The sequence below is a fragment of the Hemicordylus capensis genome, chromosome 11 (assembly GCF_027244095.1).
Source record: "Hemicordylus capensis ecotype Gifberg chromosome 11, rHemCap1.1.pri, whole genome shotgun sequence".
Classification (NCBI taxonomy): domain Eukaryota; kingdom Metazoa; phylum Chordata; class Lepidosauria; order Squamata; family Cordylidae; genus Hemicordylus; species Hemicordylus capensis.
This window is the reverse complement of record NC_069667.1, coordinates 19,587,375-19,609,935: the sequence shown is the minus strand read 5'-3', so window position 1 is coordinate 19,609,935 and position 22,561 is coordinate 19,587,375. Positions and strand designations below refer to the sequence as shown.

At 48.4% G+C, this 22,561-nt stretch overlaps 1 protein-coding gene across 3 annotated transcripts in view; it reads left to right on the top strand.

Moving 5' to 3' along the window:
- The window catches only part of FGF13 (fibroblast growth factor 13), a 263,484-nt gene that overhangs the window by 48,153 nt on the left and 192,770 nt on the right, over positions 1–22,561 (top strand). For 2 of the 3 annotated variants that reach the window (XM_053274439.1, XM_053274444.1), the window contains exons 4-5: positions 324–833; positions 10,362–10,566. In XM_053274439.1, coding sequence (XP_053130414.1) covers positions 10,518–10,566 — 49 coding nt within the window. In that variant the 5' untranslated portion in view covers positions 324–833; positions 10,362–10,517. Of the gene's footprint in view, positions 1–323; positions 834–10,008; positions 10,567–22,561 lie in introns of those variants that run through there. The other variant, XM_053274441.1, reaches the window with a different exon arrangement.

The following is a 22,561-nucleotide window of genomic DNA, read 5'->3' as shown; positions in this document are numbered from 1 at the left end:
TCTACCGAGCTGGGTTAATAGTCATTGACAAGACCTATACCTCTATGAATGCATGTAATTCCCCTTTGAATAAGCCTTGCATGATGTCAGGTCTACTGTCCTGTTTCCTATGATAGCCAACCAGATGCAAGTCTGTCCCCCGCTGTTATAAGTCCACAACTGGTATTGAGAGGCATATTGTTACCTGTGAACCTGGAGAATATTGCCCACCTTTCCTCCTGCACTGGGTTGTGAGTACAACCGTGTGCTTAAAGCATGATAAGGTGCAGCTGGTCTGCCTCTAGTGCTCCAGCTGAGCATACGTTCCTCGTTGTTCTCTCCAGCTTCTTTCTCCAGCCCGTTCCTGTGCTTTGCAAAGGAACCTTCGTGCTGTAAGGTGATCTGGCCCCAGCTGCCTTTCTCCAGCCCTTCGGGTAGAACAACTTGGGAAGTCAAAAACAACTCGGGGAATTCTGTTTCACTAAAAATAGAGGCCGGAGACCCTGTGACTTGCCACTTCTTCAGATTGCTCCGACAGGCCTCCGAAGCAGTGCGTGACCCTAACTGTTGTGAGGGACGACGTGCTTCTTTCATCTCGCCTTCCAGCAGTCTCCAGAGCTGAAAGGTGCTGTCTCTGGAGTGTTTTCCTCAACCAAGCCAGAGAAAAACTAGGAGGAGGAGATACAAATATTAAGGACAGAGTTGTCTGAAAGGACAGAAACAGCCAAATGTCCGGCATGTGACCAGGCAGAGGATGAAACCAGACTTCCTGCTCAGAGTCCTTGGCCAAGAATAGCTCCTGGGCTCACCTTGCCCTCAGGGAAGGGGCTTCTCGACCTGCTCTTCAGGTTAAGGTAGGTGCCATTAATTGAGGGAGAGAGGGGAGTTGTCCTGAAAATCAACACTCATTTGGGTGTGCAAATCTAGTATTGCAGATGAAAGAAGCTGGTATCCAAGCAAAGAGTATCAGAAGCTGGTCTATCAATTGTGCAGCACCTTTCTTGGGGCTCATCCCACCCCCCTTCTGCTCTCTAACCCTAGCCCCTCCACTTATTGAGAATGGCTGTGTGTGCTCTAATATTTCACTTCCTTTGTACCATTATGTTTCATTGGAGCCCTCCTAGGCATCCAGATTTCAGCTCTCTTGCTGCGTCAACAAGTCGCCTCCCTTGGCAGCAGGCGAAATGCCTTCCCTACTTGGAAGTGGCGTCTCTTCAGTCTTGAGAAAACACTGGGTGCCTAATCTATGGAGGATATCCATTTCCAGATGCGGTTTTTGCCCTGACTCATATTCTGTTGTCCCACCCCATACAAACACAAGAGGAATCCTTTGAGTAAAGATGTTTCCTTCTTGCATAGTGGAGAGACTTTGGGTTGCCAGCTGATCAGGAAAACCCCATCCTGGTGTGCTCCTGTGCATTTTAAAAGGACGGCAGAAGTGAGCAAGTGACACTCTTCACAGCATGGAGATTAGCATTTCCATCTGCTAATGTCTGCAGATTTTAGCTGCCACTGAAAGCAAAGGAGTGGGGGCCTGTAAAAAAATCAAAAAAATCTGAAACCAGTTGTTTTCAGGCAGAAAGCTGCTCAGCCAGACTTTTGCATTTGGTCAAAGGCTGTTGTATAAGCACAAGGAAATTGGTGTATAAAAACAGTCATAACACTCCCTGCTACACTGCCATAATCAATCTACTACTGCAACAAATGTTTATATCACCTTTCAACAAAAGTTCTCAAAGTTGCCTACAAAGGAAAATAACAAATACATAAAATAAAATGTGGCTTCCTGTCCCCAAAGGGTTCACACTCTAAAAAGAAATATAACGTAGACCCCATCAGCAACCACTGGAAACAGAACAATTATGGTTACATTGGTCTCAAAGACGGAAGAACCATAAATAGGTAGAGCTGTTCTTTCATCCCATCTCTCTCTCTCTCTCTCTCTCTCTCTCTCTCTCTCTCTCTCTCTCTCTCTCTCTCTCTATATATATATATATATATATATATATATATATAAAATCTATGTCTGTCTGTCTATCTATACACTTTCACTCTGACTTTCATCCATAGAGCACAAGTTTCCCCCTTTAACGTCACAACAACCCTGTGAGGTAGGTTAGATTTAGAGTGCATGCCTGATCCCAAGTCCTTCCTACCCCGCACCCTTCATCATGGTCCAACCCTCTAACCATTATCCCACCTTGGCTTGGGAGTAAAGTCTGTTGATCCATCTTTGTTCTGAGCAGCCTTTTGGTGACGCAGAAATGCCTAGCCAGGGTCTGGATGTCTAAAAGTGCTTGTGCTAATTATGAAAAGGAATATTCAGCTATAAATAATGTCTAAGTGAACGGTGTCCTCCATTTTGGCTTTGTACAGCCTGCTCAGAATAACACACTCTGCTCAGAATTCAGGGAGACTATTTAGATCACTGGACAACTAGGTTGCAACTTTACCTAAGGTAGTTTGCACCAGTGGTGTCATTTTGGAGAGAGAGAAAGGGAAAAGGAGGAAAGAAAGGTGTGTTAGAGGGGGTGGGGGAGAACAGATTGATGATGATGATGATGATGATGATACTTAGTAAAGGTAAAAAAATAAAACGGGTTCCCATATAGTCAGTAAGTAAATTGTTGATCCTATAATGATTAAAGCTCTATTTTAGACAGGGGAGATCAGGATCTGTTGGGATTACTGAATGATTTGCAATAGATCAGCCAGGGTTTCTGACATCCAGTTTAACAACAGCAGCAAGAAGAAATTCCACTCCAGCCCCCACTGCCCCACCTCCAAAAGTACACTTTGAGGATCCCTAATACTTAGAAACTCTATAGATTTGACCTTGTATATGCAAATCATCCCAGCATCGGGCTCAGCAGGCTGCAATTGGTAACTGAGCTCTCCCCACCCAGGACTCACTATTCTGCACCTGGCTGTGGTTAGTAGTAGTAAACAAAACAACTCTGAAATCTGCCCATGCCTGGCTTAGAGTTGGGATTCTTTACCACTTGCTGAAGAAAAGCCCTGGAACATTTTGCGGGGACTTTTCTTCAAATAACTCTAAAGGCATTATCCATCCTACACCAGCTTCAACTGTGGCTCCGTTAGAGGCAAGCTAGTGATGTCCAATGGAGAATTTTCCGCACTCTAGCAAAACTAGAATCCCCAAGGATTCTTTGGAGGGAACCATGATTGATGCTTGAAACATGTGTTATGCCCTTAGGCATTTGTAGTATAATAAAGGTAAGGTAAAGGGTGCCGTGAAGTCGATTTCGACTCCTGGCACCCACGGAGCCCTGTGGTTTTCTTTGGTAGAATACAGGAGGGGTTGACCATTTCCTCCTCCCATGCAGTATGAGATGATGCTTTTCAGCATCTTCCTATATTGCTGCTGCCCAATATAGTGCCAGCAGGGATTCAAACCGGTAACCTTTTTACTGGTTGGTCAAGCATTTCCCCACTGTGCCACTTGTGGCTGGGCGTGCTTAACTTATGATTGAATGTGCATGCAGGATTAAAAAGCTGAGAAGAGGCATATTCATGCATTCTAGCCAATGCAGGATTTAACATCTGAAGCACAGACTTGGAAAAGGAAACATAAGAAGCTGCTGTATACTACTCAGTCAGATCACTGGTCTTTCTAGCTCGATATTGCTCAAGATTTTAGGTTGGAGTCCTTCCCAACCCTACCTGGAGATGCTACCAGGGATTGAATCGAGGACCTTCTGCATGCATTGCAAGCAGATGCTCTGCCACTGATCTACAGCTCCAGCCCACAGGAAGCTACCTTTATCCTGAGTCGGACCCTTGGTCCATCTAGTTCTAGCAGATGATCCACCACTGAGCCATGGCCCTATCCCTCAAATGCAAGAAACAAGCCTTTAAGCATCAACCTGTGCTTTACAAAAAACATTCCCCAGGAGGCTTTTCACACATGGCTCTATGCCTCTGGTATCTGAAGAGCAAAGGATTAGATAGACCATTTGCTTATCGTCATTGTAAAGCCTCCCAGTAAACCGGTGGTAAAGTCTGCTGTGTGTACAAGTCCCAGGTCAAGTTCCATTTAAGGTGCTGCTATTCTATTGTACTTATAGCCTGCCTGCCTTTCATGATGGGGCTTGGGACAGCATACCTGCAGCAATTCCAGGGGGCCCTGCATCCAAGCACTGCCCAGCTCTGCTTAACTTCAGCAAAGCTGCTGCATCATCTGCCTTATGATGATATCCCGAGCTGCATTTATAACCAGTACCCTTCTGAAATGTCTGTGTGCCTCGGTGACCTGTAGAAAACCTTGTTCTAAAGATAGAAGTGGTGTTGGGAGTGTCAGACACTCTTCTTTAAAAAAAACAACCAAAAACATGTACAGCAGTTCAAGGAAGGGGCTCAAGATTGATGTCTCTCGGACCTCTCTGTGGCCGCCTCTTCCAGAAACTGCATTGTATTTTGAAACGTGACTTAATTGCCGCCTAGACAGACAGATCCAGGAGGGAAATGTTTCCCGCTCATTAAATTCTGTCTGTGACATTGTGCCTGGGTCAGGCTGTTGGGGTTCTGACTTTCATACGGCAAATTGGGCAGTGAAGCAGAGAGACTCTCCCAGTTATCATTGGGCAGGCAAGGGATGACATCAGCTGGGAACACACACCTCCTTCTCGTCACCAGCAGGCACTCTTAAAGCACTGGCACTTTCCAAAGGGCTGTGCAGGAATTGGGGGGGGGGGAGAGGATGTATATAAGGTACATAAATAAACATTTCTGTCTTCAGAACAGTCGGATTTAGAGCTCATTCCAGCACACACCAGCAGCAACTCTGACTCCCCAAGGAAGGCTCTGGACATAAACAGTTGCCCTCCAGGGGCTCAAGTCAACCCCCCTGTTTTGGCCACTGCCTGCTTCCTTTTGCCAAGCGCTTGGCAGGGTGCAGGGCATGGCTGATAGGCTACATTCGGCTGGTGGCTTACAATTCGTACAGGCCTTTTGGAGGGCCCCTTCCTTACACCCTCCAGTCTTTGTGCTGGCTTGTGAATCTGTGTCCTGATTCGCTTCTGTGTTCAGACAGAACCTCACCATCTCCGGGTAAACCTTCAAAGGAACGGCTGAGGTCTGATCTCAGTGCGCTTGGAGCATTTATGGTGCCAGAAAGATGCCCTAGTGGTGTGTTTGCTATCTGTCTGTCTTTCTATCTCTGTGTTGCAATCTTGAATCCATTAATTGGTTAGATTCGTTGATTAAAATAAACCCTCTTAAACGGACTGGGAGTGGGGTGGCAACTTAGCGGTAGAGCATCAGCTATGCAGGCAGAAAAATCCCAGGTGCCTGGCAGCATCTCCAGCATCTCTGGGAGAGACTCCTGCTTGGAACCTTGGAGAACTGCTGCCAGTCAGTGTAGAAAATCCTGATCTAGATGAACCGAGAGCCTGACTTAGCAAAAGGCAGCTTACGATGACTAACCTGGCAAGCTATTTTAAAAGAAAAGGTTAATTATTTTTAAGAGAACTAAAAGCTGCAGATGGCAGGCACCATCTTAGACGAGGCCTTCCACCCACTTTACTCTCGCGCAGGGGCAAATGCTTTTTCTAAAATGGCACCTGTTGACACCCCCCCCCACACACACACACCCCTAAACACAATGTATGCTCTCTTTCTCCCTATTGTTTTGTCCTTGCAAATTTATGAAGACTTTTTTAAAATTTATTTTATTAATCAACTCTGACTTAATAAATTGGGTGACGGCCCTTCATCTTTCTATCTGCATTAGCCCACAGAATGCCGGCCAGTCCCCCTGTGGCAGATTTTCCTTGTTGTAGCTTAGTATTAAGTGCGGGTCCCCTATCAGAAGGCTGGATGCTCCTAGAGCAGGGACGTCCTTTCGTGAGGCATGGGGAGGCAGTTTCCTCAGGCGGCAGATTACTGGGGCGTCAGCAGGGTGGCAGGCAGTGTTCCCTCTAATGGGGATTCCCAGATGTTGTTGCCTACAACTCCCATAATCCCCAGCCAAAGGCCATTGCAGCTGAGGATGCTGGGAGTTGTAGGCAACAACATCTGGGAATCCGTATTAGAGGGAACACTGGTGGCAGGGTACCCCCTGCCATCACTACTGGAGCTGCTCTTTGGGAATAATCTGGCACTTGCAAACTTAGCAAGGAGCAGAGGCGTAACTAGGGAAAACGGCGCCCGGGGCAAGCACTGAAATGGCGCCCCCTGCGCCCCCCCAACATACTACATTATACTTTGGTTTTTCCTCACAAACGCCTGCCGCCGCTGCCACAAAGCCAGGCCACTGACTGGCCGCCAGGCCCCAGCAAAGCAATGGGGGGGCGTGGGCGGCACGGAAGGGACCGCTCGTGGGGGAGGGGGTGCCGACGCGCTCCCTTGACTGCTGCAGCGCTGCTGCACTGAGCAGGAAACATTTGTATTAACAAAAAATTAAAAAAAAATTGTCATGGCGGCGCCCCCCACGTGACCAGAAAAGATGGCGCCCGGGGCACGTGCCCCCCCTGCCCCCCCTATAGTTACGCCTCTGGCAAGGAGGGCCTCTCTCCTCACACTCCTTCCAAAACTTGCAGGAAGCACAAAGAGAGATGAGGAGGCTGCTGGCAACCTTCCCTCCTCCTTGTCCCCCCAGATTACTTTCAGAGCATCCAAGCAGAGATGGAGCCACCCCTGTGTGAATGTGTTCAAAGAACCCGGCCTGCCATGCTCAAGGGCCATGGCTCGTGTCCCAGCCATGCCCCCTGCGTCTGACGTCAGACGCAGGGGTGCATTGCATGCTTGCAAATGGAGCCGTGCACCCCGTTTTCAAGCATATTCCGGCCAGCTCCACGTTTCCGGCCAGGCTGCAAAGCCGGTGCTGGTTCCGTTTTTGATCAACTTAGACTGCGCCGGCTTCCCAGCCTCGCTGCAAATGCAGCATTGGCCGGAATACGCATGAAAATGGGGTGCACGGCTCCATTTGTGAGCACGCAATGCCCCCCTGCGTCCAACATCAGATGCAGGTGGTGTGGCGGGGGGGGGGCGGTGGCAAGCTGAACCAGGGCTGGCAGTGTCTTCCCTATGCTGCTGCATCCAAGGTTGAGTTTTGGAAGGGGGGCTCACCCACACCAGACAGCATTGGGTGCCTTGCCTCATGTGCTGCAATATCTTCAGTCGCTCCTGTCCTAGAGGCATCTGTTGCTGGTGTGGAGCCCTCTATGAAGCAAAGTGAACATCACAGCTGCTTTGAAGGGAGTTGCCAGAATAAATAGAAGACTCTTCCCACAGGAATGAAACAATGTGCATAGGGCTAAAGTACATGGTACACGAAACGTGTGGTCTTATTATTATTTTATATGTTAACTCTTGGAGCCACACCAGGACTGTTTTGTGGGTGGAGAGGCTTTTTAACTCTTTCCACCCACACTGCAGCTCAGATTACCTTCCCACACCCCACTCGCTAGTTGCTGTTTGCATGGGATTAGGAGAGAAACTTGGCCTGAATTCAATACCAGTAAACTTTCAAATTTGAAATATTGCAATACAAAATGTAAGAAATTTGGGTTGAGGACTCAGGCTTTCTTCCCCCACAAACCCATACCTCATAACACCAAAGACCATCAACATCTCTGTCTCTTTCTTTAGGAAAAATGACTCAACATACTTCTTGGGAAGTTTTTTTTTGGCACTTAAGATAAATGTGATGTTTTGGAGTGCACTCATTTTGGCTGCACTACAAGTTGTTCTCCAGAATTAGAGAATTTACTTGGCTTCCCAAAGAAAGAAGGTCATTCAGAGTTTTAAAATTAGATATGATTGAAAACATCCCGCCCCCCCCACTAAAGGTTGGACAATACATAAGTTGTGGCCTGTATTCTTTCCTTGTGGCCTGTGCATTTCTGGGGTTAGAGTCAAAGAATCCAAACCAACATGACTTGTCCCCTTAGCTAAGCAGGGTCCACCCTGGTTGCATAGGAATGGGAGACTAGAAGTGTGAGCACTGCAAGATATTCCCCCCCCCCAGGGGATGGAACTGCTGTGGGAAGAGCATCTACAGGTTCCAAGTTCCCTCCCTGGCAGCATCTCCAAGATAGGGCAGAGAGAGATTCCTGTCTGCAAACTTGGAGAAGCCGCTGCCAGTCTGTGTAGACAATACTGAGCTAGATAGACCAGTGGTCTGACTCAGTATATGGCAGCTTCCTATGTTCCTTACTATGGAGCAGCGGTAGGCAGCCTGGCCTCTCCAGCTGTTTTTGAACTACAATCACCCCCAGCCTTTCCTGAAGGATAGTGCTAGGATAGGGGGGATAGACCCCCCCCCATTGCTGCACCCTGCTTCAGTGCCCAAAGGCAGAGCAGCAGGGATGGAGTATCCAGCTGGGTCTGTCGTCCAGCTTGGTGAACCCTTTCAAGCAACCGAGAGTCAGCTGCCTCACTTTACTTATAACTTCAGCCCTCCTGCAGATGTTGGACTACAATGCCCATCACCCCTGACTTGGCCACTGTGGCTGGGGATGATGGGAGCTGTAGTCCAAACACAGCGGGGGTGGTGGTGGTGCTGAAGTTGTGCAGGCTCGGGCTGGAATCGCAAAAGGTTTTGTGGGACAGATTTGTTGTGGGAAGAGTTTTTGTGGACAAGAGCCACCTTCATCAGACGTGCTAGTTCAAAAGACTAGGATGGCTGATTCTTGGGAAACCGGCTGCACGTTCTAATGGCCCACTTTCTCTCCTGGCATTCACACCTGCACACTGGTAATGAGGGAGAGTCTCAAAGGTGCTCCTATCGTTAGGTCTGAAACTGCTCTTATGCTAGCCTAGAGCAGTTCCTGGGAAGCATGGGAGTCCTCCAGGGGCATCTTAAGTCTCTTGAAAGTGGCTGCCACCTAAGAGCGACAAAACGCCAAGGGGATCTGTGCCTTCTATGTCTTGCAGAGTTGAAGAGAGAACTTCAGAGAATGCAGGTTCTCTCTCTCCTGCCTGACAAGCTGCACCTGCTGAAATCCCCTTTTCTGTACAGTTAAGAAAGGGACACGATCTTGTCTTTCTTTGCATGTGGACATCAACCATGCTAATCTTTCTTATATCTATTTTTTTTCTCACTGCACACTAGAAGCAAATGTTGGCAACCAAGCTCTGACTTTTAAATTTTATTTTATAAATGAAATGCAGGCTTCGGAGTCTATGATTTTCGAGCAGCAGAGTGGCCACAAGATTAGGGCCCCCAAAGTCTGTGTAAAAAGGTTCTCCTACCACCCCCAGAAACCCTAGGAGTATTTTCTTGATCCCCGGAGACTCCTGTTTGCTGATTTTGGCTAATAGAGTTAATCCAATAGAGCCTCCCCAGCCAAGGTGCTGCTGGAGTGCAGAAGACAAAGCGGAGAAGCGCAGACTGCAATGCACAGAGTTTTCCTTTGTTTCCTGCAAGCCCTCCCTGCCAATTCATGAATAATTAAATTGATAGGAGAGGTGAGATAATAATTAGCAGCTTCTATTCCTCCCAGAAGTTTGGTGGTGATGGCACCTTCATCCCACCCCAGCTAGCCCCTGCCCCCAGGTAGTATGATGCGATATTTCCTCCCACCTCTCCTGGGAAGCAGAACCAGGGCGCCCGCTCCTTGTGCTCCTTGCGTGGAGGTCCCTCCTCCCTGCCACCCATCAGCCCCTCTGTCTGACCCCCAACAGGTAGTGCTTCTCGTTTGCCTCACCTGGGGGACGGCTTTGCAGGGAAGCATCCTCCACCCCCAGCTCTTAAATACCCTCGGAGTCATAAAGGAAGAATCCTGCACATTTCCTCCACGCCCCTCTTTGCAGTGTAACCCCCCTCTTTTTCTTGTGGCATCCCCCTCCCTAGACTTTTTGCGGGGGTGGGGTGATGAAGCAGGGAGATCGCACATACTCCCACCATCACACCTTCCCTTTGCCTGAGTGGGGGAGGAAAGAGGTGTGTGTGTGTGTGTGTGTGTGTGTGTGTGTGTGTGTGTGTGTGTGTAAATCTGCCAGCCAGCCAGTAGCATGGGGGGGGGGCGCTGGCTGGCTAAGGCTGCTCAGAGTGGTGGTCCCTCCCTCCTCTCCTGCTTCCTGGGAAAGGAAGAGAGGGAATTACTGGCAGCGGAGAGGAAGCAAAAAAACCACCCCTGCTTTTGTCTCTTGTAAATCTCCCAGCCCGGGGGAGGAGAGGGATAATCTCCCTCCTGCGGATGTCCAGGGGAGCCCCCTCTCCTCTCCTGCCCGAAGCAGCCAAAAGGCACCCGCAGCAGTTCAGGACTCTCCGGGCTTGGGCAGTGGTGGTTTGGGTGGGGGGCTTAGCATCCTTCTGCACCAGGAGAAGCAGCAGCCAGCCAGCCAGCTTTCCTTCTGATTCTCTCTTTCTTCCCTTTCCCACCCACCCCTCTCTTATTCCTCCCCCCCCACTCTAGGCTTTATTTCCCCCTCTCCACCCCCACCCCTTGCCCCCGCCCTACCCAAGAAGGGGAGAAAACCCATCATCTGTCTTGCCTGCCTGGTTTGCTTGAAGTCCAGCCGGATTCTCCACGCGGTCTCTTGGGGGGATTTTTACAACCACACTGGGATCTATGAGCGGGAAGGTGATCAAGACGAAAGAAGAGAAAGATGCCTCTAAAGGTAAGAAGCTGCCAGGTGTGTGTCTTTACACCTCCCACCCACCCCCAACATCCCCCTTGTCTAAACACCCCTCCTCCAGAATTCCCTTTGTCTTTCTCCTGCTCTTCCCTTTGCTGACCTTTTGGAGAAAGGAAGGGGGGAGAATGTCCAGGGAGCATTGGAAGCCCCCTTCATTTCCGCCGCCCCACACACCTGCCTTTAAAGCCGCTTGACTACCTTGTAAAAAGCGGTGTGGCCAGACACCCCCCTCCCCACCATCGTGGGGAGATCGTTTTGAAAGAAGGGCCCTTGCTTGCCTTCACTGCAGTGTCTTCTGAGCACTGACAGTTCTGGGGCTCCTTCTTGTGTGTGTGTAGAACATGTGCAGGGCTTGTTCTCGTGTTGTGCCATAGACTCTAGGAAGTGTGGGACTCAAGCCCACCGGACTGGTGTGTTCGTCCTCACCAGAACTGATGTGTCACCTGGTCTGTGGGGTGTGGGTGGGGGTGGTGAGGTTGTGGCTTTTTAATGGGGCGGGAGGCAGTGTGAGCTTATGATGTTCACCATGCGCTGCTCAGCAAGGTGGGAGTCTCCCTGCGTCTCACCCGGGTGCTTTCACCGGCCAGACGTCTGAGAACTGCAGGATTCCCAGGGATCAGAGGTGCTACAGATGGAGGAGGGTCATGGGATCCCCTTCCCTCTTGGCGCCACACCCCCACGGCAGACCTGTGCAGGAGGGTCCTTGACCTGTCTGGTTGTTGCATATGCCTACTTGTTTCTTCCAGTACTGGAGGAAACCAAAGGACAGCTCTGGTCCCTAGTGGGCTGGCTGGCTGGCTGGCTCTCCAACCTGCAAAGAGAGAAACAGGTGTGGAAGGGTCTGCCTCTGAGGGGGAAGGCATTTGTTAGCAAGTTGCATGCCAGAGGTTGCGTGCATAAGGGAGGATCCATGAGGCTTTGCATCTGGCTCCCCTCCCACCCACCCACTCTCCCCCCTCCCAAGTATTCCCATGCAGTGAACTGGCTTGCTTCTGAATGTATAAACTGGCTGGGTAACAATTGCCATGGAGATGAAATCGGCGGGGGGGGGAGGAGGAAGGAGGAGGTAAAGGAGGACTTGTAGCGGGAATGGTGAGTGGATTACTTTCATAGACAGCCCTGTAGCAGCAAAGATTAGACTGAAGCGACCGCTGTGCACCGCCTTGGAGGGGGTCAGGCAGGATGAAATTGAGGAGGAGAGTAGTGAAGGGAGCTTCCAAAATGATCCTTCCAGCTCACAAGGCTGATGCAAGGTTTCCATTGCCATGGCCAGGCTAAATTCATGGACACCCCCCCCCCCACACACACACACCCCACCAAACCTCTCTCACGTTTCTGCAGAGTAGAACAAAAGTAAGCACAAGACTGCTTTTGAAAAATAGTGAAAATAAAACCCTCTAAACCTCATTATTATTTTTATGTATTTATTTAGTTGGGGTGACTGAGTATGATTTCTATAGCTGCTTTCAGGTACAGGACCCTTCACCTGGAGTGATCTGGAAGCAGTGGTTTGCCCCTGCCTGGGCCTAACCCATCTTTATCCCTAGCACGGTTCAACCAAAACCTTTGTGCTTTTAAGCAGCTCTGTTTCCACTGACTTTGACTGGACTAAATTCTGCTTCTGTCCCCACATCTCAGTTTAATTAGGTTGTGGATAAGGGGTTTGGTTTGGGGGCCTTGTAGAGGCTATTTTTAGAATAAAGTTACTACCTGGGCACATATGTCCTTTCTAAACCAAGAAAAATACAAGAAGTAGGGGTGTGTTGTTGTTGTTTTGTTTTTTAGCATGACCTCTGTCCTGTTAATAATCTGAGACCCTTGTTAAAAACAGGTTATAAAAAATATGTTTGGATATAATTTGTCCATGGTTTCCTTGGGTCAAATATAGTACCCTTCTTGTCCAGCAACTGCTTTGGACACCAAATCATGTTTTGATTTTCATATAACATTCGCTGCATAAGAACTGCAATGGCTCCTATGCAGCGAACCACTCTTGTGGGGATCTCTAATAAATTAATGTTTCAAGCAATGCAGGATGAGTCCAGGAGCTTGCAAAAGACTGGTTTGGGTCCCCGCTCTTTTGAAGTAATTGTAGTTGTTCTGTAGTCTCCGTCTGAAGCAGACTCTCTCTCCGGTTCCTGATTTTCTGTGCTGCGCTGATAGGTTTGCAACAGAACACAGTCCTTTCTTGAGTGAAGTCCAGAAAATGTTGTTCTGTGACTTTTTATGAATCGTAGCACGTGTCACGTTACCATTAAATGGCCCCTGCACAGTATATGTTGGGTGAATACAACTCATTTCAAAAGGCTGAGTTTGCACATTGTGTGATTTCCAGATGGGCTCCATCCCAAGAGTTATTGTCTTTTAGATTTATATCCTCCGCCTTCAGAAAGTGCTGAGGGGCTTAGATAGGGATCCGGGGTGTGTGTGTGTGTGTGTGTCATCTAGACAGTGCGCAATTCCATACTTACTTAGCTGTAAGAATGCTTTATAGCATCAGGTGTCCATGGGCAATTCACTCAGTGATTCCCGTGTGAATGCTACACGTCCAAGTCACCACTGTAACTGGATTTGGGAGGTGGACATTCATGAACCCCCCTCAGACACGGACTCCTTGATTCAGCTTGAGGGAGTCACCCTGGCAGTTTTTTAGATTCACTAGATTTCTTTGCACTTGAATACTGTACACTTGATGGCTGGCAGCGGCATGTGTGAACAGATTTGTTTCTGATGTGAGGTTATATCTGGGGTGGCCTGTTCACACATGCAAGCTATTGCTTGATGCTAGCAATGGGCCAGCTTTCCCTGGCCTTGAATTAGAATTGGCTTGCCTAGAGCAGGTTTGCTTCAGCTCAATGGCTACTAGTCTGGTGGCTAACTGTGGGCCACCTCCCGCCTCAGAGGCACAATGCCTCTCAATACCAGTGGCAGGGGAGCAGCAGCAGGAGAGAGGGCATGCCCTCAACTCCTGCCTGTAGGCTTCCAGCATCATCTGGTGGGCCACTGTGTGAAACAGGATGCTGGACTAGATGGCCTTCTTGGGCCTGATCCAGCAGGGCTGTTCTTATGTTCAGATCAGGCTAAAATGGGCTCATTCAAAGCTCAGGTTCATTCTGAGCTCTAGATCTCTTCTCTTCACTCATTCAGTCATGTAATGAGGTCTGGAAGTCTTTGTCCATGCCTCAATATTGAACACGATGGAAACTGGAGGCTTCCTTCAGCCAGCCATTTTACAAGTCTCCACTCTCTTCTGAATGTCCCTTTCCCTAAAATGTCTCTTGTCAGTGATGGCTAGCATGAAAAGAGCTGCTGTGGCAGTCTTTGGAGCACTAGGACCTCTGGGAAGTGGACATTAGGAGCCCAGGAACCTTGGGAAGCTACATTTCCCAGGAGCCTTGGTATTCCTGGTGCTCTTGTAGGCTTATGAAGGCAGCTGCTGCTGCTGCCTTTCTCCTTGCTGCCACACCCACCTGGGAAGTTTCAATGGAAGAAAGAAGGGTGGTGGTGCAGATTGTTGCTCAGCCAGGCCTGAGACAATTATGGGCTGAGCCCAAAATTCAGAGTCTCGTTTTTTTTTTAAATCACTGTCCATACTTGAGTCTAGCAGGGCAGCTGGAGCCTCAAGCTCACAAAGAGGTGTTGAAGCAGCAGAAGGCTGGTGCCAGCTGAAGGTGTTCTATAGCCAACAAGAGCCCTGCCCTCTCCTGGATCCACATAGGAAGCTGCCATGTACTGAGTCAGACCCTTGGTCCATCTAGCTCAGTACTGTCTTTCCAGACTTGCAGTGGCTTCTCCAAGGTTGCAGGCAGGAGTCTCTCTCAGCCCTGTCTTGGAGATGCTGCCAGGGACCTTCTGCTCTTTCCAGAGCAGCTCCATCCCCTACGGTAAATATCTCCCAGTGCTCACACTTCTAGCCTCCCATTCATTTGTAACCAGGGTGGACCCTGCATAGCTAAGGGGACAAGTCATGCTTGCTACCACCAGACCAGCTCTCCTCAAGCCAGCCTTGCTCTAGAGAAGGCACCTGAGCTGGCCCTCCCCTCTGGAGTAGGCCCATGGGGGAAGGGAAGTCCTGAGCAGCCAAGCAAGCAGTCCTGACCTGGAGATCAGTCCTGGTTTGGCATTGCCTCCACTCCTGGGGGCTCAGGGAAGATGGAGCAGGTTCTAAAGACAGGAGTCTTGCTGGGGGGCACCAGCTCCTTTGAGGGGGTGACTCCAGGAGGGGCAACTGTCTCTGGCTGATCCAATTCTGTTGGCATTAAGGGCTTTGCTTGGGGCTGGAGGCCTCGGCTGGGGTGTTCCCATCAGAGTTCCCTCTAACAGGGATTCCCAGATGTGGTTGACTACAACTCCCAGAATCCTCAGCTGCAGTGGCCTTGGGCAGGGGGTTATGGGAGCTGTAGTCAACCACATCTGGGAATCCCTGTTAGAGGGGACACTGATTCCCACCCTCCTCCTCTGAGAGGGTCTCCTGGGTCAGAGTCTGGGTGGGGTCCTGACAGTTACTACTTGACCCTGCAGCCAAGTTATGAATATGCCTGTAAGAAACAGCGGTAAGTTGTCATCTTTACTTTCCCTGTCTGTGGAACGGAATCAGGTGGGATTGACTCTCTCTCTGCAACATTGTGGGGAGCAACAATGCAAAGTATATCCATAGTACCATTACAGAGATAGCATTGATGTTACATGTGTTAATACATTTTGGAATTCATGGATGAAGTTCATCCATGTCCCTCACTCTTGCATGATCTACTGGATGCACTTGAGAACTTTGGGTTGTGTCAATGGATCAGATTTCTTTTCCTAGATCACCGTGGCCAAAGTACAACCCCTAACCTCTGTCAATGTCTAGGGAATCTCCTTGCTGCTTCATTCCTTGGTCTCAAAAGCAACATTGGTCTGCTTTCCAGCAGAGACTCTAGAGCAAGTGATTCTGGGGAGCAAAGGGGTGTTAAAGAACATTATTGGGAGAGTGAGGATTTTGCTCTACATTAAATACTTACAGAGGTAAGGAAATTCATGTTGTTAATTTATTCACCTTATTAATGAAGTCTGCTTGATGTTTTCAACCATCTGGGGAATGGGCCAGATTTCTCTTAGATGTTTCCTCTTGGGGAAATATTTTAGGGGGAGCACCCACTGCCGCTTGTTCATCCTTGCTGATTTCCTTTTTGCCCCCTGCTAATGTTACTCTTCATTTCCCCTGTTGCTGTTGGGTATGTATTTTCCTCTTGGTAGGGGTTATCTGTTGTACAGATTGGTCCACTTTTGTGCCCAGTCTTAGGTAATCCACACAAATCTATGGGCATCACTCTCTCTCTCGGCATCACCAGAGGTGGAACTGCACAAGTCATAACAACATTTTGTGAACGCACAAGCCAAGATAGCAGTCTTCTGTTCATGTGGCAAGTGGTTTTTGAAACTGAGGAGACTTTCAAGAGCCATTTGTGATGTGGCATATGAGTCAAGTCTCCAAAGGAAAGTTGAAAATTCATTTGTGCGGGCCCAAGCCCCTAGACATGCCCAAAGTAGATCCCATTCTTCAGAGCCTGTGGCCTCCTCACAGAGCCTGTGGCCTCCTCCTCCTCCTCCTGAACTCTGTGGCCTCCTCACTGTTGAAATGCATTGTCCTTTCTCCACTCTGCACCCTTTGCAAACTTGAAGCCAACATCCTTGCAACCAAATTGAGCTCTTGCTTCACTCAGACTTCTAATCTAGCCGAGTGGGCTTTTTGGACAGTCTGCAGACTATTTAGAATATCCTGACGTCTGCTCGTTGCCTTGCTAGTTCTGACATAATCAGCATTTGTACAACATCATTATATACAGCTTCATTTGGTAAAGCAAAGAGACAGGCGTTAGGTTTTTTTGGGGGGCCTAGCCTGCATAGCTAAAGAGATTCACTGGTGTACTACTTCCTGTACAGGGAGATACAGAGTGGGGAGACTGATATTTTAAAGAGCATCTCAATGGAGGGTCAGTTCTTTGAACTTCAAACATCACAGGCAGGCTCAGAGCATGGAGATAAGCCCACATTATCAATTTATGGGATGGACATTGCCTTCAAAAGGGCAGGCAACCAGGTTTCCATTTCAAACAGATTCTCTCCCTGTACCTCAAAACTCTTGCAGGTCTTTCATGGTGATGGGGTAGACAAGGGCAGCACGATCCATGAGTGGAATCCAAAGCACGCTATGGGCACACATTGCAAGACAATTTGGTGGGAGACAAGCTGGATTCTGTGACATGCATAAATTATGCAGGTTGACCACAGCTTCAGAATTCATTCTGCAACCCTGCGGTTACCTTGTAATGCTAACCAGAGGGTGGAAACATTTTTCTCTCCTCATAAGCCATTCTGGAGATGTTGATACTGGAGGGCAGGCAGGGTATGATTGTTTGAATAAAGAACTAAATATTTGCATGGGAGAATCAGTAGTTGGGTGCTTTTCCCTTCTCCAGTCTATCAGTTCTTTCCAGAAACAAGACAAACTGGAAAGAACTGATGGACTGGAAAACCTGTTTCCAGGTGTGTGTGTTTTAACCTGTGCTTTTTGCTAAACTGAAATCCAAGACCGGAAGCAATTCTGACTGGGGGAGAGATGTCCTGGGGAGAATGAGCAGGCATTGTGAGTGTTAAGCATCCTCTTCCTACCCACTGATTCTTCCCTACAAATCTACCCCCACCCCACCTGCATCTGTGTAACTTGATGAACAAGTAAAACCAAAAAACACTCAGTTCTGCTCAACAAGGACCATATCTCCAGGATCCTTCTGGAAGAAAAATTAGGTGACACCAGACAGCCAGCTCTTTGCCACTGCTGATGATCCATCGCTCCAAGGTATGCTGACCTCCCTCTGTCAGAGTGACTGGCTGCTGAAGGAAGCCATCCCTCTGCACCTCCCACCTGTTTCCCTGCCTGGTTTGTTCCAGACACTTGCTGCCTCGCTAGTCACTGGGGAGGGGACACTGGCTTGATAGTTCTGGACTTTTCCTGTGCTTCTGAAGGAAGCACCCGGGGCCTATGAGGAGAGCTGGTATTGTGGTAGTGAACATGGGTTGTCCCCTTTGCTAGGCAGGATCCATCCTGGCTTGCAATTGAATGGGAGACTACATGTGTGAGCACTGTAAGATATTCCCTGGAGGATGGAGCCACTTTAGGAGGAGTAGAAGGTTCCTGGTTCCCTCCCTGGCATCTCCATGATAGGGCGCAGAGAGACTCATAGGCAGCTGCGATATACTGAGTCAGACCATTGGTCCATCTAGCTCAGTATTGTCTTCACAGACTGGCAGCGGCTCCTCCAAGGTTGCAGGCAGGAGTCTGCCTATCTTGGAGAAGCCAGGGAAGGAACTTGAAACCTTCTGCTTTTCCCAGAGCAGCTCCATCCCCTGAGGGGAATATCTGGCAGTGCTCACACTTCTAGTCTCCCTTTCATATGCAACCAGGGTAGACCCTGCTTAGCTAAGGGGACAAGTCATGCTTGCTACCACAAGACCAGCTCTCCTCTCCTCTCCCCTTCTTTGTGGACTCCTGCTTGCAACCTTGGAGAAGCTGCTGCCAATCTGGGTAGACAATCCTGCGATGGACCAAAGGTCTGACTCTGTATAAGGCAGCTTCCTGTGTTCCTATGAAGACCATATTGCTGATCAGGCATATGCATGTAGATTTTGAGCTGGTGCATCTCCTGTAATGTACTTACGGTGTGAAACAGAAGAGTTTGGCTTTCTTCCATGCTGCTTTTTTCTTTGCGATGGATATCCTTTGTCCACTCCCTTTTAGAATCTAGATGCCATTTTTGTCAGCTGTTGGAAACCAGTGGGGTTGGTGTGTGTGTTTTTTTTGTTTTGTGCTGTCCTCCTATCAGGGCATACCTGTAATTGGTTTGGGGGGGGGGCACTGGCTGCAAAACAACCTCTCTGTGGCAAGCTACCGACTGCATTATTATTATTATTTTATGTATTTATTTGATTAATTTACCGCCATTCCATAGGTGTCTCAGGGTGGTTTACATTAAAATAAAAAATACATAACAAAATCAAAAACCAATTAAAAGCAGATTAAAATGACAATTAAAACTAGATATCATTAAAAGCCAGGCTAAAAAGATGGGTCTTGAAGGCTCTCTGATTGGAGTTTGAAGAGTATGTGATACCATGTTATTTGCATGGGAGGGTGAGAAAGGTCATGCCCAGAATAATATTTTGTCTTCTGCCATGTCCATATATTCTTCTGCAGCAAAGACCTGGGGATAGGGGGAGAAGGCAAGAGGGGGCCCAGAGGCCTCTCTCCACTTATTGTCCCAGGGCCCACTCCTGAGTTGCTGTTTTATTTTTGTTTGCAACAAAACACAACTGTACAATTGGACTGTCCAGTGTGGATGGGCAAAGCACTGTTGAGAACTTTGAGGGCTCCTTTTGCCTTTAATCAGACCTTGCTCTTTTTTGGCACCCAGTCCTCGTCGCCTTCCTCTGCCCATCAGGAAGCTGTGCTTTAGTTACTTGAAAGGACCTTTTGTTGAATGGAACTAACTTGTGAGTAGATATTAGCGAATGATTTTATTGGCCCTGAAGAAAAGCACCATATTTAGGGCTGCGTAGAACGTTGCTTTTCAAAGCAGTACCCCCAGCAGTGCTGAAGGGTAACTTTAGTGGAAGCTCCTTTAGTGCAAAAGAAGGGAAGTTGCTTATGTCAAATAGCATAGACTTTATTTTTAGGACCTTTCTTGTTCAATAGCACATCAGCCGTATCTTAAATGTAACCAGCTCTCAAGCATCTAGGCTTTTGCAGCAGGTTATGTAACACAAGTTGTATTTCTAATCGTTGGAACTGAATTGTATCGGACAAAAAGAAACTAACAAACCAAGCCTCATCATGAACAAAAATCTACAGCCATCTTCGGGACAAACCACAATGGGGTTGACTTGTCCCCTTGGCTAAGCAGGGTCTGCCCTGGTTGCATATGAATGGGAGACTAGAAGTGTGAGCACTGTGAGATATTCCGCTCAGGGGATGGAGCCGCTCTGGGAAGAGCATCCAGGTTCCAAGTTCCCTCCCTGGCAACATCTCCAAGAGAGGGCTGAGAGGGAGTCCTGCCTGCAACCTTGGGGAAACTGCTGCCAGTCTGTGAAGGCAATACTGAGCTGGATAGACCAATGGTCTGACTCAGTGTATGGCAGCTTCCTATGTTCCTAAAGAGGGCCGAACTGGCTGCGTGGACTTCCTCCCACCATGGAAGGAAAGCCATGCCAGCCAATTGAATTCAAGGGGCAGGAGGAGCTTCCTCCCTTAACTCTGGATTGGGCGAGTTGCCCAAACCATACAATACACTAGAGCCTCCGGACCCTCAGTTCGGTAAGCGTACCTTACTTCAAACTGAGAGTTCATCTGGAGGTTGCGGGGAGGGATCGTAACTGCAGTTGGGTCCCAGAACCGCATTTCCGATAACTCAGACATCACGGGGCCAACCTGAGGTGAGTTTGCCTCAGGTTTCCCGTGACGTCCGAAGGCGGCCATTATCTTCCACTCTCCAGCAAACCTAGTTTCATGTCTTTTGCCGGACCTACAAGACATGTCTTAGATCACTGTTCTTCATTGTAAGGCTGGGGGTGGGGGGAGTAGTAGTTGCCATCAGTCCTAAGTGTGGTCCCTTGGGTAATCTTTCTTGGTCCTGTGTGAAGCTTAGACTGAAGCTGAGTACTCTGCACAGTCCCTCTAGCACCATGAGATGACCATTCCCATTGTGCAGTGCTGCGCTGTTCCCAGCACAGTGGTGGGAAGGAGGGGTCTCCTTTAAGGGAAACGGAGCCCTCCTGAGCCCCTGCACCATTGTGGAAGGCATGCACAAAGTTCTGGGGAGTGTAGTCCTCCCCAGCGCTTTCCTCCCAGGGCCATTAAGAGAGGACTCTATCTCCCTTAAAGGACCCCCTCATCACTGAGAAAAGCATAGTACTGTATGGAGGTCGGCACAGTGGGAAATGGTTCTTACTAAGGGAGGAGCCACCATTGGGTGAACAGGTTCAAAGAACCCGGGTCGCTGCCAATCAGAGGCTGCGCTTTGTGGCCCCAGACACACCACCTGTGTCTTACGTCAAATGCAGGGGCATGATTTCGCTCCCGAATGGGGCCGTGCAGCCCCATTTGGGAGCAAAGCTACACCCCCTGCACCTGACGTATGACACAGAGTCATACGTCAGATTCAGCGGGAGGGGCTGGGGGGGCGTGGTGGTGGCAGAACCTGGGTTGCCACTTGGCTCCCTCTGTGCCTGGCTCTTATGCTGCAGATTTCTTGCTGAAGTAAGCCCCCACTTGAAAAATAGAGAAGATCACTGCCTGAGACCATAGCTCTAAACTAAAACTAGGGGTTGCCCCTTGCCAACTGGGCAAAGAGGCACCTTTTTAATGTGGTGATTCTCTCTGTTTAGCGGTGGGGGGAGTAATTGGCCCTCTCCATCCCCAGCACAGTACCTCCCAGTGACTGTTGCTAGTATCTATCTTACGTTTCTTCTTAAATTGTGAGTCCTTTGGGAACAGGGATCCATCTTATTTATTATTTCTCGATGTAAACCACTTTGCAAACGTTTGTTGAAAAGTGGGATATAAGTTGTGATTGTTGGGGATGGAAAGGAAGGATATGATCCTCCACAAATCTGCCTTCAAGTGGCTGTTCAGAGGGTACATGTACCCAAGGTAATAAAAACAGAGATCAGTTATTTAGGCTGTGAATTTTGACCACCAATACCATCTCGGGGGTGAAGGATCATAGTGATTTTTGGCTACATCTACCCCTGCTAGAGACGGAAAATAGGTGGTAGTGTTGTTGCACTTACAGCTTCCTCTGTGTTATCCCTTCTTTAGCCTCACCTCCAAATGATTATGGTAAAATTGTAGTCATGTTTGCACAGAGCAAATGGTTAGGGGCAAGGGTTAGAGTCGGGGTAACAATGACCAAATCGTTGTCCCCTCTCCATGGAGTCCTCTTTGAAGGACATCCCTGCCAATTTCCATTTCTATTCCCATTCCTCTGGCAACAGCAACCAAATGTTGTCATAGTTCTTGCATGTATAAAACTTTTTTTAAAAGCTTTTAAAACCCCATTGCAAATTTGGCTGCTGGAGGCCCGATGGTCGGGACAATAAAAGTAGGATAACACACAGCAAGCTGAATGTCTTGCAATGCAGCCGGCTCTTTTCCATCCCTGGAGGTGTAGATCTTGTCAGAAATCACCATGAGCATTTATCTACCCCAGCTGGCTCATGTATTAATTATTCTGCCACATAATCTCTGACAGTGGCAGTTTCACACATTCAGGTTACTAGAATCTGAAGCATAGTCAGCTACACAACTCATATATGATAAGAACCTGTCCTGTTTGATGCGGAGTTCAGCATTGATTCCAGATAGAGGCGAGGCCTGAATTCTTCCTGTGTGTACAAGGTTGTTCCACTTCTTCAGTACCTTTCCAGGTCATGAACTCATCACAGTCTAAATGTTTTATACTTTCTAAAAATAAACTCAATTTCCCCCCAACTTTAACGTGGCAGCATTTCCATTGCTGTCACGCAGTGCACCTGACCTTTTGCTCAGAGGCCACCCTTACGTCATCTTAATACAAGTAAGTTGCATGCTCAATATGTGAGCTTGGAAATAGTACAGTATTCAGAGTATAGAACGAGTGCCCATTGTACAAATTGGTTATCCATCAGCAACAAGCAGTGCCTTTATTTTGAACAACTAGTTCTGCATAACTCTTTTCAATGGTACTGTGTTGTCAGCTCTGAACATCCCGTTCACAGAAGTCTGCTTATATTAAATGTTCAAAAGAAAAGCAATGCCTTTAATAGGCAGTTAATCACTAAAGCTAAAAGCATTTAATTCATCAGTGCAATAATTCAAAAGGCAAGCAACATCCCACAGAACTCTGTCAAAACTCTCTTTAGCTTTCAAGGAGGGCAGGTTGTATGGAATATGGATGGAATC